This window comes from Ostrea edulis, chromosome 8 (genome assembly GCF_947568905.1).
Source record: "Ostrea edulis chromosome 8, xbOstEdul1.1, whole genome shotgun sequence".
Taxonomy (NCBI): Eukaryota; Metazoa; Mollusca; class Bivalvia; order Ostreida; family Ostreidae; genus Ostrea; species Ostrea edulis.
The window spans coordinates 20390103-20403774 of record NC_079171.1 but is presented as its reverse complement, the minus strand read 5'-3'; the positions used below and the strand labels follow the sequence as shown (position 1 = coordinate 20403774).

Below are 13672 nucleotides of genomic sequence, written 5' to 3'. Positions count from 1 at the left end.
GTATACCCGGTACTGTAGTGTCTGCTCATATTACATACTAGTATACCCGGTACTGGAGTATCTATCCATATTACATCCTAGTATACCCGGTACTAGAGTGTCTGTCCATATTACATACTAGTATACCCGGTACTAGAGTGTCTGTCCATATTACATACTAGTATACCCAGTACTGGAGTGTCTATCCATATTACATACTAGTATACCCGGTAGTGGAGTGTCTATCCATATTACATACTTGTCTAGTATACCCGGTAATGGAGTGTCTGTCCATATTACATACTAGTATACCCGGTACTGTAGTGTCTGTCCATATTACATACTAATATATCCGGTACTGGAGTGTCTGTCCATATTACATACTAGTATACCCGGTACTGGAGTGTCTGTCCATATTACATCCTAGTATACCCGGTACTGGAATATCTGTCCATATTACATACTAGTATACCCGGTAGTGGAGTGTCTGTCCATATTACATACTAGTATACCCGGTACTGGATTATCTATCCATATTACATCCTAGTATACCCGGTACTGGAGTATCTGTTTATATTACATCCTAGTATACCCGGTACTGGAGCATTTGTCCACATTACATACTCATATACCCGGTACTGGAGTATCTGTTTATATTACATCCTAGTATACTTGGTACTGGAGTATCTGTTTATATTACATACTAGTATACCCGGCACTGGAGCATCTGTCCATATTACATACTAGTATACCTGGTACTGGAGTATTTGTCCATATTACATACTGGTATACCCGGTACTGGGGTGTCTGTCCATATTACATCCTAGTATACGCGGTACTGTAGTGTCTGTCCATATTACATCCTAGTATACGCGGTACTGGGGTGTCTGTCCATATTACATACTAGTATACCCGGTACTGGAGTGTCTGTCCATATTACATACTAGTATACGCGGTACTGTAGTGTATGTCCATATTACATACTAGTATACCCGGTACTGGAGTGTCTGTCCATATTACATACTAGTATACCCGGTACTGGAGTATTTGTCCATATTACATACTAGTATACCCGGTACTGTAGTGTCTGTCCATATTACATACTAGTATACCCGGTAGTGGAGTGTCTATCCATATTACATACTAGTATACCCGGTAATGGAGTGTCTGTCCATATTACATACTAGTATACCCGGTACTGTAGTGTCTGTCCATATTACATACTAATATACCCGGTACTGGAGTATCTGTCCATATTACATACTAGTATACCCGGTACTGGAGTGTCTGTCCATATTACATACTAGTATACCCGGTACTGTAGTGTCTGTCCATATTACATCCTAGTATACCCGGTACTGGAATATCTGTCCATATTACATACTAGTATACCCGGTACTGTAGTGTCTGTCCATATTACATACTAGTATACCCGGTACTGGAGTGTCTGTCCATATTACATCCTAGTATACCCGGTACTGGAGTATCTGTTTATATTACATACTAGTATACCCGGTACTGGAGTGTCCATATTACATACTGGTATACCTGGTACTGTAGTGTCTGTCCATATTACATACTAGTATACCCGGTACTGTAGTGTCTGTCCATATTGCATCCTAGTATACCCGGTGCTGGAGTGTCTGTCCATATTACATACTAGTATACCCGCGGTACTGGAGTATTTGCCCACCACTACTTTCCAGGTAAACAACATGGGCCTGACCTACTTTCACTATATCCTATTTACCATGTTCACCCTGCAATTATGATTTTTATCTACATTGATTTGAAAAATTCTGATTTAAAGAGGCATTAGCAGTGAAAGTGATGACAATTTTTTCTCTCAAGATCTCTCAATGGCATAGGAATGTATGAATAAATGACTAATAAAAATATTTATTTTGTACAAAAACAAGAAAGACCTAATAAAACTACGTTAGATAACCGCTTTTAGTGTAGAAGAATTATTATTGTCTTGCAAGACAATCATTATTTAATCACCAAAGTTACATATCCATGTGCATGTTTTGGGGTTAAAAAGCGTTTGAAATGATTTGGTGTTATTACTGAAATATTTAACATGGAGCAATTTTCATTGAATTCAACTTTTGGTGATAAATTGACAGCTATTGCCCCTTTAAGAATCCGTTTATAGTCAGCACCTCCACCTGTAAAAGCCAGAATCTTTAAAATAGTTCCTATCAAACGAGGAGAGGAACTGCGAACTATAGTCTCCTGCGAGGCAGTGCCCGTATAATATATTATATATAACACTAGTATATGATATATTCATATTTATATGTATACATGGCCTCGTCATGAATGGGCTAGATCTCTATTCTATATTTTCACGTGTTTACAAATACAAGATAGATGGTGTCAAATTTTCAAATTAAGACAAAAAGTTCATGACTAGCCCCTTGCGGTACATATATCAAGGGTATGCATCCAGGATGTATTGTATTTGCAAAATAGAATGACCATCTATATTACTATATCATTCAGAAGCACGATACTGACTGCACATTCTACATGTGTACACGTAGGTAGAGAGCGGAAATATCACAGGAAAGACAATTACACACACCCTAGCTACACAATCTCAGGAGTTCAGACGAGTTATCTCTCGTTGTACTTGTTGTGAGTGGTGGATGCCCGGTATCTGAATTTTAATCAGTAGATAGATATAAATAGAAAAAAGAAGAAAAAACTCTATATTTATATCTATTTACTGATTAAAATTCAGATACCTGTGGATGGATCCAGAAAGCCTCCAGTGGACCTACAGCGAAGCCCTGATGGGGCCCGTGAATAAAGTCCCATCTAGCAATTTACAGAGTTCTGACAAATTTAAAAGACGTATAGAATAGAATTATTGAAACCAATTTGCGGCCCTTGAGAGCATACAGATAAAGAGCAACATACAAAAGAAGAAAGTCAAAAATTGATAGCAGTAATATGTCGACATAAAAAGAAACTGACTACAGAAGATAGTTTCTGTAATACGGTAAATGCACAGGCAATTGTATCGCTTGGTGTCGAATTTTCTATTAAAGAATACTAGTAAATTCGACTCCAAGCGATGCAATATTGCCTGTGGGTAAATGCTTATAAGACATATACATGTGGTTGATTGCGTAAAAAAGATAACCTGTACACATGTACTTCAGTATTAACATTACTCTTTACATTTATTTGTTTCTATCTAACGTTATATAATGCCCCATTTCTTGTTTTAAAAAATATTGATTAAAAATTGCCTAACTTGATAAGCAACATATCATTCTCATTGGACATAATCCACAGAATTTTTCTTCATTTGTTAATTTTTTTTCTTTTCTGGTCTATCGCCTTTATATTAGAGACATTCAATCTGTGAATGAATTAAATTCATGTATGAACCACTGGGCCAGAAAAGTTAACATTTGTATGACAGCTTCCTGACATAGAGTAGATTCAAGTTTGTTAAAATTATGAGTGGGGCCACAATGGGGGGGGGGGGGTCAAAGTTTTACATGCAAATACATAGGGAAAATCTTTAAAATCTTCTCAAGAACCACTGGGCAAGAAGAGTTCAAGTTTATATGGAAGCTTCTTGACATAGTCAAGATTCAAGTTTGTTCAAATCAAATCCCCCGTGGGTAGGATGAGGCCACAATAGGGGATCAAAGTTTAAATGCGAATATATAGGGAAAATCTGTCATCTTCTCAAGAACAACTGTGCCAGAAAAGTTCAAATTTACAGGATAGCTTCCTGACATAGTGCAGATTCAAGTTTGTTCAATTCAGCCCACCCCTTCCAGGGGGGGGGGGGGGGGGGGGATGTTGGTTGTTGTTAATGTGGGGCCACAATATGGGGATCAAAGTTTTACAATCGAGTATTTAGGGGAAATCTTTTTTAAAAAATCTTCTCAAATACCACTGGGCCAGAAAAGTTCAAATTTACATGAAAACTTCCTGACATAGAGTAGATACATGTAATTCATGGTCTCCAGGGGGGGGGGGGGGGGGGGTGGCCACCAGGGGGGGGGGGGTCAAAGTGTTATATGCTGATATATGGGAAAAATCTTTCATATTTTGTATATACCATTTTTAAGGAAAAACCTTTCGTGTGATGCAATGGTGTGTGATCATGTGACCTTTACCTGAAAGTTTGACCTACTTTTGATGGAAATTTGACCTATACAGTATGTCCTGAAGTATCTAAGTTAGATCTTTCATATCTTGTTTATATATTTTTTAAGGCAAGAACATTTCATATCATGATATCCCATGGGGATCTGGGTTAGAATAGGGCCTCAGTACCCTTGCTTACCGTAAGAGGCGACTAAATGGAACGGTCCTTCGGATGAGACCGCAAAAACCGAGGTCCCATGTCACAGCAGGTGTGGCACGATATTTAAGATCCCTCCTTGCACAATGGCCATAAGCGCCGTGCGTAGGCCTAGATTTTGCAGCCCTTCACCGACAGTGGTGACGTCTCCATATGAGTGAAATATTCTCGAGAGGGACGTTAGACACTATACAATCTATCATATCATGATCTTTGACCTTGAACTCGGGAGTTTGAACCACTTTTAAGGAAACATTACCCATTAAATACATTCGGAATCGTTTTAGGTGGGACTTTCATATTTTGCATATAGATTCTTTATGGCAATACCTTGTACTACACAATGGTTTTCTTTTGACCTTAAAGTTCGACCTACTTTTTAAAAAAAAAAATCACTGACGTATTCAATATTTCCTGAACTATTTAAGGTAGGGCTTTCATATTCTGTATAGATGTAGGTTATTTATGGCAAGACCTTAATATTTCGTGACGCTTGACCTTGTGACCTTGACGTTTAAACCTGCATGTACTTTTGATAAAAATCTTACCTATTTGATATTTCCTGAACTAATTAATATAGAGCTTTCATATTCTGTATATAGATTTCTTATGACAAAGTCTTCATATCATACCATGATCAATGACCTTGTGACCTTGGTATTATCCAGAAGCAAGGTCATGTCAGTCATATTGGTGTTGAGGCATCTCTTTGTTATGTGCAGTAATTTTCAGTTCTACTGTGGTCCTTTGGAGCTAGGCTGGTGCCACAATATGGGTTCAAAAAATATTATGGGAAAAAAGATTCATTTGATAAAAAATCTTTTAAAAATAAGAACAGCTGAACAATGGCAAGGCCAACCTGACTTAGGGGAGCAATGTGGCCCATGGGCCTCTTGTTTTATACATGTATAATCTGGCTGTGCAACATTTGTCAAAATAAGAAAAAAAATATATCAATGCAAAATGTGTTTTGGTATACAGTATATCATAACTCTATTTTGAACAGACCTATTTTGTTTCAATATACATTACATGTATAATAATAAATAATAATACCATATTTATATAGCACCCTTTTCATACACTATGTACGCTCAAAGGTGCTTTACAAATGTAATGTACATTATTACCCCGGCAGACCTTATATCAATCTAGAACTTTCTCAGCCTCCTAGGAAGCATACAGTGCAAGCTGCCATTACAAGAGCTAGAGCACTAACATTCTAACAATATCTTTCACTGTCTATAGCCAGGTACCCCTTTTACACTTGGGTGGAGTGAGGAAATTCATGTAAAGTGCCTTTCCAAAGGACACAACGTGGAATATAACCGTTTGTTTCAGTCCTAGGTTTGTTTTTGGTACATGTATATATTTTAACCGTATGGTTTTGACGTAGGTTTGTTTCGGTATATATTTCAACCGTTTTTTTCAGACCTGGGTTTGTTTTGGTACCATTTGTTTCAGACCTAGGTTTGTTTTTGGTATATAACAGTGTTTCAGAAATGGGTTTGTTTTGTTACCGTATGTTGCAGACCTAGGTGTGTTTTTGGTATTTAACCGTTTATGTCAGACATATAACCGTTTGTTTCAGACCTAGGTTTGTTTCGGTATATATTTCAACCAATTGTTTCAGACGTACGTTATGGTCAGAGCCTCTTGTATGCACACGGCTAACGATGGAAGATAGTTTTATGCTACCATTCAAAGAAGAGGGGCATATTTCTTTGCACCTGTCGGTTGGTCGGTAGACCAGGTGTTGTCCGCTCAATATCTTGAGAACTATTCACTTGATCGTGATGATATTTCATATGTGGGTTGGTTATGAATAGAAGAGAACCCCTATTGATTTTTAGGTCAAGGGTCAATCCACTCTGAATATAGGAAGATACCGTCCGCTCAATATCTGGAGAACCCTTTACTTGACAGACATTAAACTTGGTACACCCTAAGGAGTAGATGACCCCTATTGATTTAGAGGTCACATGGTCAAGGGTCAATCCACTCTAGGTATAGGAAAATACTGTCCGCTCAATATTTTGAGAACCCTTTACTTCACAGACATCAAATTTGGTATATGATAAGACGTAGATTACACCTATCTATTTTTGGTTCACATGGTCACGGGTCAAACAGGACATAGTAATATATTGTCCCCTATATATTAAGAATCATTTGCTTTATTAACACCAAACTTGGTATATTAATACATTTTAAGATGACTTTTATTTTAAGTCAAATGGTCATAGGTCGATCCACTCTGGACATAGAAAGACATTGCCACTTCTATCAATTAAATGATGTATGATGTGTATAACCCGATCTGATTTTGTACCACGGGGCATATATGTTTTAGAAAAATTTCTTTTTTATAATTATTGTTTGTTCTTTGTAAAGTTAAACTAATGAAATCCTTTGCGTTTGACGTAAATAATACTTTGATGCAATATACGCATTTTTTCTGCTTTCGTTACTTAGTTTATATAAATATTACACTCTTTTCATACGTAATTGTGGTACCTGTAGGGTTCATGGAATTAGACTGGACATGGTACTCCGTGAATAAAATGATATAATGTCCAAAAATGTATTTATCAAAAATTGTATTCATACTTAGATAGTGTAGAGAGTCCCCGATGTTTATGTATTTTTATTATGATTGATAAATAAATTAGATAGTGTATAGATTCTAGTGTTTATGTATTTTTATTTTGAATGATGATTAGATAGTGTATAGAACGATTCTCACCTCTAGATATTTGTCGAGTATTTGTCTAGATATTTGTCGAGTATTTGTCTAGATATTTGTCGAATATTTGTCTCGATATTTGTCGAGTATTTGTCTAGATACAATGTATTTGTCGAGTATTTGGAGATGAAGTAATCACTAGATTACTAGTATTTGTTATTTGCAGATTCAGATTACTTGTTTCGAACAATAAATGAATGCATAAGCGATCCAAGTACCGCAAAACTGTGTTCTAGGTATTCAATATGTCAGACCGTTTATCATGCTTCAAATCCTATCTTACTTTGACTGATTGACTGTTTTATGTCCCGTCGAGAATTTTTCACTTATATTGAGACGTCACCAGCTGTAGGTGAAATACCACACAAGACCTATGCTTGGCGCTCAGGGCCGTAGCAGTGAGGGTTATTTAACGTGACAATGCCTGTCGCGACACAGGACCCCCGTTTTTAATGTCATATCCGAAAGACCCATGATTCTCACGTCCAAATACCGAATGTTGGGTGAAGGAGCAACCACTACCTATCTTAACGTCTAAGGTTTGATGTGGCCATGGTAGGAGCAGGGTTCGAACTCACGACCTCCCGGTTACGAAGCGAACGCTCTAATACTGAGCTTTGATTGATTGATTGATTGATTAAATATTGTTCAACGTCCCTCTCGAGAATATTTCACTCATATGGAGACGTCACCACTGCCGGTGAAGGGCTGCAAAATTTAGGCCTATGCTCGGCGCTTATGGCCATTGAGCACGGAGGGATCTTTATCGTGCCACACCTGTTGTGACATGGGACCTCGGTTTTTCCGGTTTCATCCGAAGGACCACCACATTTAGTCGCCTCTTACGACAAGCAAGGGGTACTGAGGATCTATTCTAACCCGGATCCCAGAAATGAATAAACGTAAAGTAGAAATAGTTAAACTAAATAGATAATTTAATTCAATATCACCTTTTCATTGTGGAATTAGTGGTATACATACAACATAAATGATATAGCAGTAATTGTAATACCTTGCATGACCCCTCCGCTAGTGTGAAAGTGTTATGTAAAATAATGTCTTGTCATGTTTAGCAATATAGACAAAAGAGCGGTATCTTAATTAATTGTCACGCTTGATGTGTCCACTTGTCCGTAAATCTCTCATTAATGTCACAAAGACGGTGAATACACATATCTTTTACTAGGTCAAATTTTCACTGTGAGGCTATGTTCTTTTATAGTATTACGTAATTAACCAATACGAAGGTACCATACAAATGCAAGATGGTGACCTTATACTTGTCCCGGATTACAACAAAGCTAGATTTTGATTGGTCTGAACAAAACGGTAGCCACAAATCTGACCGACAAATTTTACTGCGAAGAGAAAAGTAAGCCAGGACGGTCATGGACACTGTGACGCTTACTGTTCTTCTCACCATAATCTCAGGAGCATTTTCTACACACCTTACCGGAAATGTAAGTGCAAATGTATTTTTTTTTAAATTTAAAGAAAATGAACAATTTTTTTTTTCCTTTCTAAAAAAAAAAAGATATATATATATATATATATATATATATATATATATATATATATATATATATATATATATATATAAATTTGTTGTTTGATTATGAACAAAAACTAAAGTGAAATCAGTTGCTTCAAGATGTGAAAACCCTCTCGATATTAACGCATAGGTGTCTACATTTCCAATGTTTTTGCTTATCTTTACCGATTGAAATGACAGCCATTTTCTCCTGAATGCGGTGCAGTTGTGAACAATGCACGTATGAATCTTGATATTTGAGAATTCCGACAGAAATGAAAGTAGAATGTAAATATGTAGAAAACGAATTACATTTTTGAAAAGTCATGAAGGAATAAACTGCAACACTTTACGCCGGCATAAAGCATCATAATGCGAAAGTATGAGTGCATGAAGCGTCGCATGTATTTTCAAAAAGTTAAATTCATTTCTTAGATGTTCACATTTGCAATGTTTTGTCTGTCATATTTCTACAACTTGTAAAAATAGCCATAGGGCTGAGATAGAAATAAAAATTATCGTATGTAGATATAAGAAGGCAGATTGAATTTTTGAAAAATACAGCAGGGCATTAACAGCACGCTTCAAGTCGGCCTACTTAACATGAAGCGCTAATATGCTTAAATCTTTTCAAAAGTTAAAATCTATTTCTTAAACGCAGCATCAATAACAGCCGCGGTAAGACGATAGATCCGATGTGACATCACCATCTTTGCTTTGACATCGTAATACAAATGAAGAGGCGGATCTGATGGATGATACTGTTTAGTACAAACCTCTTGTTTTCTCGCATCTGAAAACATCAACCGCTCACGTCGATCCCCTTGGTATGCCTGGCAATGCCCCCCCCCCCTCCCCCCCCCCCCTCTTTCCTGAGTACTTCAGCGTTAGTTTAGTATACACACACAAGATAAAAATCAAACATAGTACTTAAGACAGAGAAATTGTACTTACATGTATGTCTATAAAAATATGTAACTGTAAGTTTGGCATGATCAGCTTTGATTAATTCTAGGTTTTTGAATGGATCGCGATGTACCGTCACACACACGCGCGCGCGCGCGCGCGCGCGCACACACACACACACGCACACACATATATATACACAAAGAATATGTAGCGAACTTGAATGTATATTTCTTTGTTGTTTTTTTTTTGCTGAAATATTTATTCATTGTGTTGAATTTTAGGATTCTATGCAATATGATACTGATCTAATTTGTTTATAAAATGCGTCAAAGTTACAAGGGGGTCGTAGAGATTTCAAGATATTACCGACTTGGAAGGGATTTTTGAAGATTTCCTTTTATTTCATTCTGCCATCTCCATTACACTGCAGACCCCCCCCCCCTCCCCCCACGTTTTCTTTTGAATTATTGAATTAAACATCTTAATCCCATCGGTAGAGGCCGTGTCAGCCCATGTACATATGAGATTGGGTGGACAAGAGGGCCCGAACCCACAACTCCCTAAGCTTGATAGAAAAGAAATATATTTGCCTATTTTCATGGACTTTCAGTTGTAAAATATTTAGTGTTAGTCCTTGGGTTCGATTGGACTCCTGGAAAAACTTGCATGGGGTGGAGCCTACTCATCTGAGAATAAAATTCTAGATCCGCGCATGTACTGTATATCTAGCAGGCTCGTCTTAACAGTAGTACCGTCAAAATATTATAGTTATAAATGGTTTAACTGTATCACAATCTGTCTTCATCCCTGCGTCAAAATCAGACACTCACAACAGTAGCTGTAAAGATGTCAATTACTTACTCGTAAAATAGATTCAAAATAAGCCGAACTGCAAATTGTCATTTCTATAGTATGTGAATCGACGACCAGAAGAAAACAAAAAATGATCGAAATTCAGCGGGCAAGAGACGATCACGAATAATGGTTATTTCCTACAAACACATTTTTCAGTATATACACATAGTTTGTTATATTATCTTTGTTCATAAGAATATTCTGATACTAAATGGACTGCATATTTAAGAGACAAATGTCATTTTTGAAAATACATGGAGGTATGCACTACAACACTCCATACTGGCGGTTGTGCTCACTCTGCCGGTGTAAAGCGCTGCAGCTCATACCCTGATCAAAAGCAAAACATTGGAAATGTAAATATAAAACATTACACACAACTTGTAAATATAAAACATTACACACAACTTGTAAATATAAAACATTACACACAACTTGTAAATATAAAACATTACACACAACTTGTAAATATAAAACATTACACACAACTTGGAGACATGAGAAACCCATTCAGATTTATGAATGCTCAACTACATAATAAATTATTGGTGTGCTGTTCATTTTATATTTATGAGAACATATCATACCTATAACAACAGCCCATTAAAATCAATTAAGACATCGCTCCAATGACTACTGCCCGATATAGAAGTGTCAATAAGTCAGGTAAGTCTGAGTAATGCATACATACTGAAGGACGAGGAGTCCGATATACAGCCTATCTACACGTGATGATTCATACACAGAGATCAGCGTGTCTTATTACGGAGTGTCAGACAGTGTCGGTTCCGGCAGATTACTGGTACAGGCCCGGTCTTACCAGAACACATTAACGCTTATCTAACGTACCATAACGCATATTTAATATATCCTAATGCACAGAACGCATATTTAACTTATCCTAACGCACAGAACGCTTATCTAACTTATCCTAACGCACAGAACGCATATCTAACTTATCCTAACGCACAAAACGCATATCTAACTTATCCTAACGCACAAAACGCATATCTAATATATCCTAATGCACAGAACGCATATCTAACTTATCCTAACGCACAGAACGCATATCTGATATATCCTAACGCACAAAACGCATATCTAACTTATCCTAATGCACAGAACGCATGTCTAACTTATCCTAATGCACAGAACGCATATCTAACTTATCCTAACGCACAGAACGCATGTCTAACTTATCCTAACGCACAGAACGCATATCTAATATATCCTAATGCACAGAACGCATATCTAACTTATCCTAACGCACAGAACGCTTATCTAACTTATCCTAACGCACAAAACGCATATCTAACTTATCCTAACGCACAGAACGCATATCTAACTTATCCTAACGCACAGAACGCTTATCTAACGTAGGTCAATGAAAAACAAATTTTACACAGTAGTATATCAGTCTCTCACCAGAGGGCGCGTTACGCAAGCTTCACACAGTGCACGGAACTCTGGGTAGAGAATGAGTAGTATATACATTGTCAAGATACTTGACCTTTGTATTTGGGAGAGAGTCTACATAGGTTATGCCTGTTGTCCGATCCTATTGAGTTTCTCAATAAAATATGTTTAATTTTTTTTTAAATCAAGATACATCTGTCAAATTTCCAGGTGGGGTTTTCGAGTGAAATAAAAAGGTCTGTAAACCCTCGACCTACGTTAATGTATCGTAACACGTAGAACGCATTAACGCATAATTAACGTAAAGGCGAAGATAACGAACAGTGATCAATCTCATAACTCCTTCAAGCAATACAAAATAGAGAGTTAGGCAAACACGGACCCCTGGACACACCGGAGGTGGGATCATGTGCCTAGGAGGAGTAAGCATCCCCTGTCAACCGGTCGTATAACACGCAGGAGGTATTAACGCACATTTAACGTATAACATGCAGGACGTATTAACGCATATTTAACGTATCATAACACATAGAACGCATGTTTAACGTAACACATAGAAGGTACTGACGCATATTAAGAAAGTTAGCTCCTGAGATTTTGGGTAAAACTGCGCAAAATGTCAATTGCAATTTGTAAAAAAAAAAATATTGGAAATGTCAAGATTCACTTATAAGTATCATTAAACATGTCCACATCAGAGAGTTGTGGCGTTCTATATCTGTAGTGAACTCGGTCCTGAATTAGTTAGACCCGCAAATGAAGTTATGCGGTAGCATTTCTTCTAACTCGCTAACCCATAATTTTACAACTTTACATCATTTTGAACGCATTCAAGAGTAACGTTACATTTAATAAAGATAAAATAATTGATTTAATTTTAGGCTGGATCATCGGCAAGAAGTGGATCTCTTCGTCATTCATCAAGATCTTCATTTTCACAAAGAGGGAACCATTCAAACCGACGGGTCCCTGTAATAACTTCAGCAGAACTGCGCGCCATCTATCGGGCGCGGGAAATCAGACGACAACGGAAGCTACTAGAGCAACAGAGGCAGCATGCCCAGTTGTCCCGAATACAAAGCAACAGTGCATCCCATCAAAATCTGTTATCCCAGATTTTAACACCAAAGCAACCACAACAACCACAGTCACAACAAGTGGTTGTCTCAAACGATCTACTGCGTAACTTGCTGATGGCGGCCATCATAGGGAAAGATTTAAATACCGCCACAAGTGGAGGACAGCCACAGGTGTCACAGCAACCTGCAAAACCAACCGGAAGTAAACCTACTGTCAAAAACACGCAAAATACAAATAATAATAACAATCCTGTTGTCATAGAAACAAACGGAAGTATTCAGCTCTCAGAGGTGAAAAAGGCAAACGGACAGACACATATTGTAATTGACGCCTCTAGCATGGGAATCGGTGGTCCACTGCCCGCAACCTTAAAACCTGGAGAAGACCCCCCAGAACCGGAGATAAAGCATCCGTTTGGCCACCGGAAGTGACATCACTGAGCTAGTCTTCGTGTAATTCTCACAGTCTGCACATTCTCAGGAATAGCAACATAAATTATGAAGGCGTCGCGTCTTTGGTCAGGGCGATGACTTGCGATTGGATGCACTCGTGGACAGTTAACTCTACAATGCTATATAAGTGTCCCAACTGTGGGCCATTTGTTTTTAAACGTTTGTTATTTCTTTACAGAGGGACAAAATCGATCTTTGGGTTTTTCTTCTCACAGTTATCAACATAAAAGATCTTGTTGGTTTTAAGAACTGAATATGGATTTATTTAAACTGATTCCAAAATATGTTGGATTTTTTTCAATGCTGTTTCCATAAAACTTTACGTTTATTCTCCAAATTAAAGAATTAAATGATCAACGCATTATTTC

The 13672-nt window shown here is 37.4% G+C and overlaps 1 protein-coding gene across 1 annotated transcript; it reads left to right on the top strand.

Annotated features, from left to right (window-relative positions):
* The first annotated feature begins 10985 nt into the window (after positions 1-10985).
* On the top strand, positions 10986-13607 carry LOC125662917 (uncharacterized). Its single transcript, XM_056147480.1, has 3 exons — positions 10986-11022; positions 11103-11158; positions 12654-13607. Exons 1-3 carry the CDS (start codon positions 10986-10988, stop codon positions 13281-13283), a joined length of 723 nt encoding a protein of 240 aa, XP_056003455.1. The 3' UTR covers positions 13284-13607.
* Positions 13608-13672: the final 65 nt, after the last annotated feature.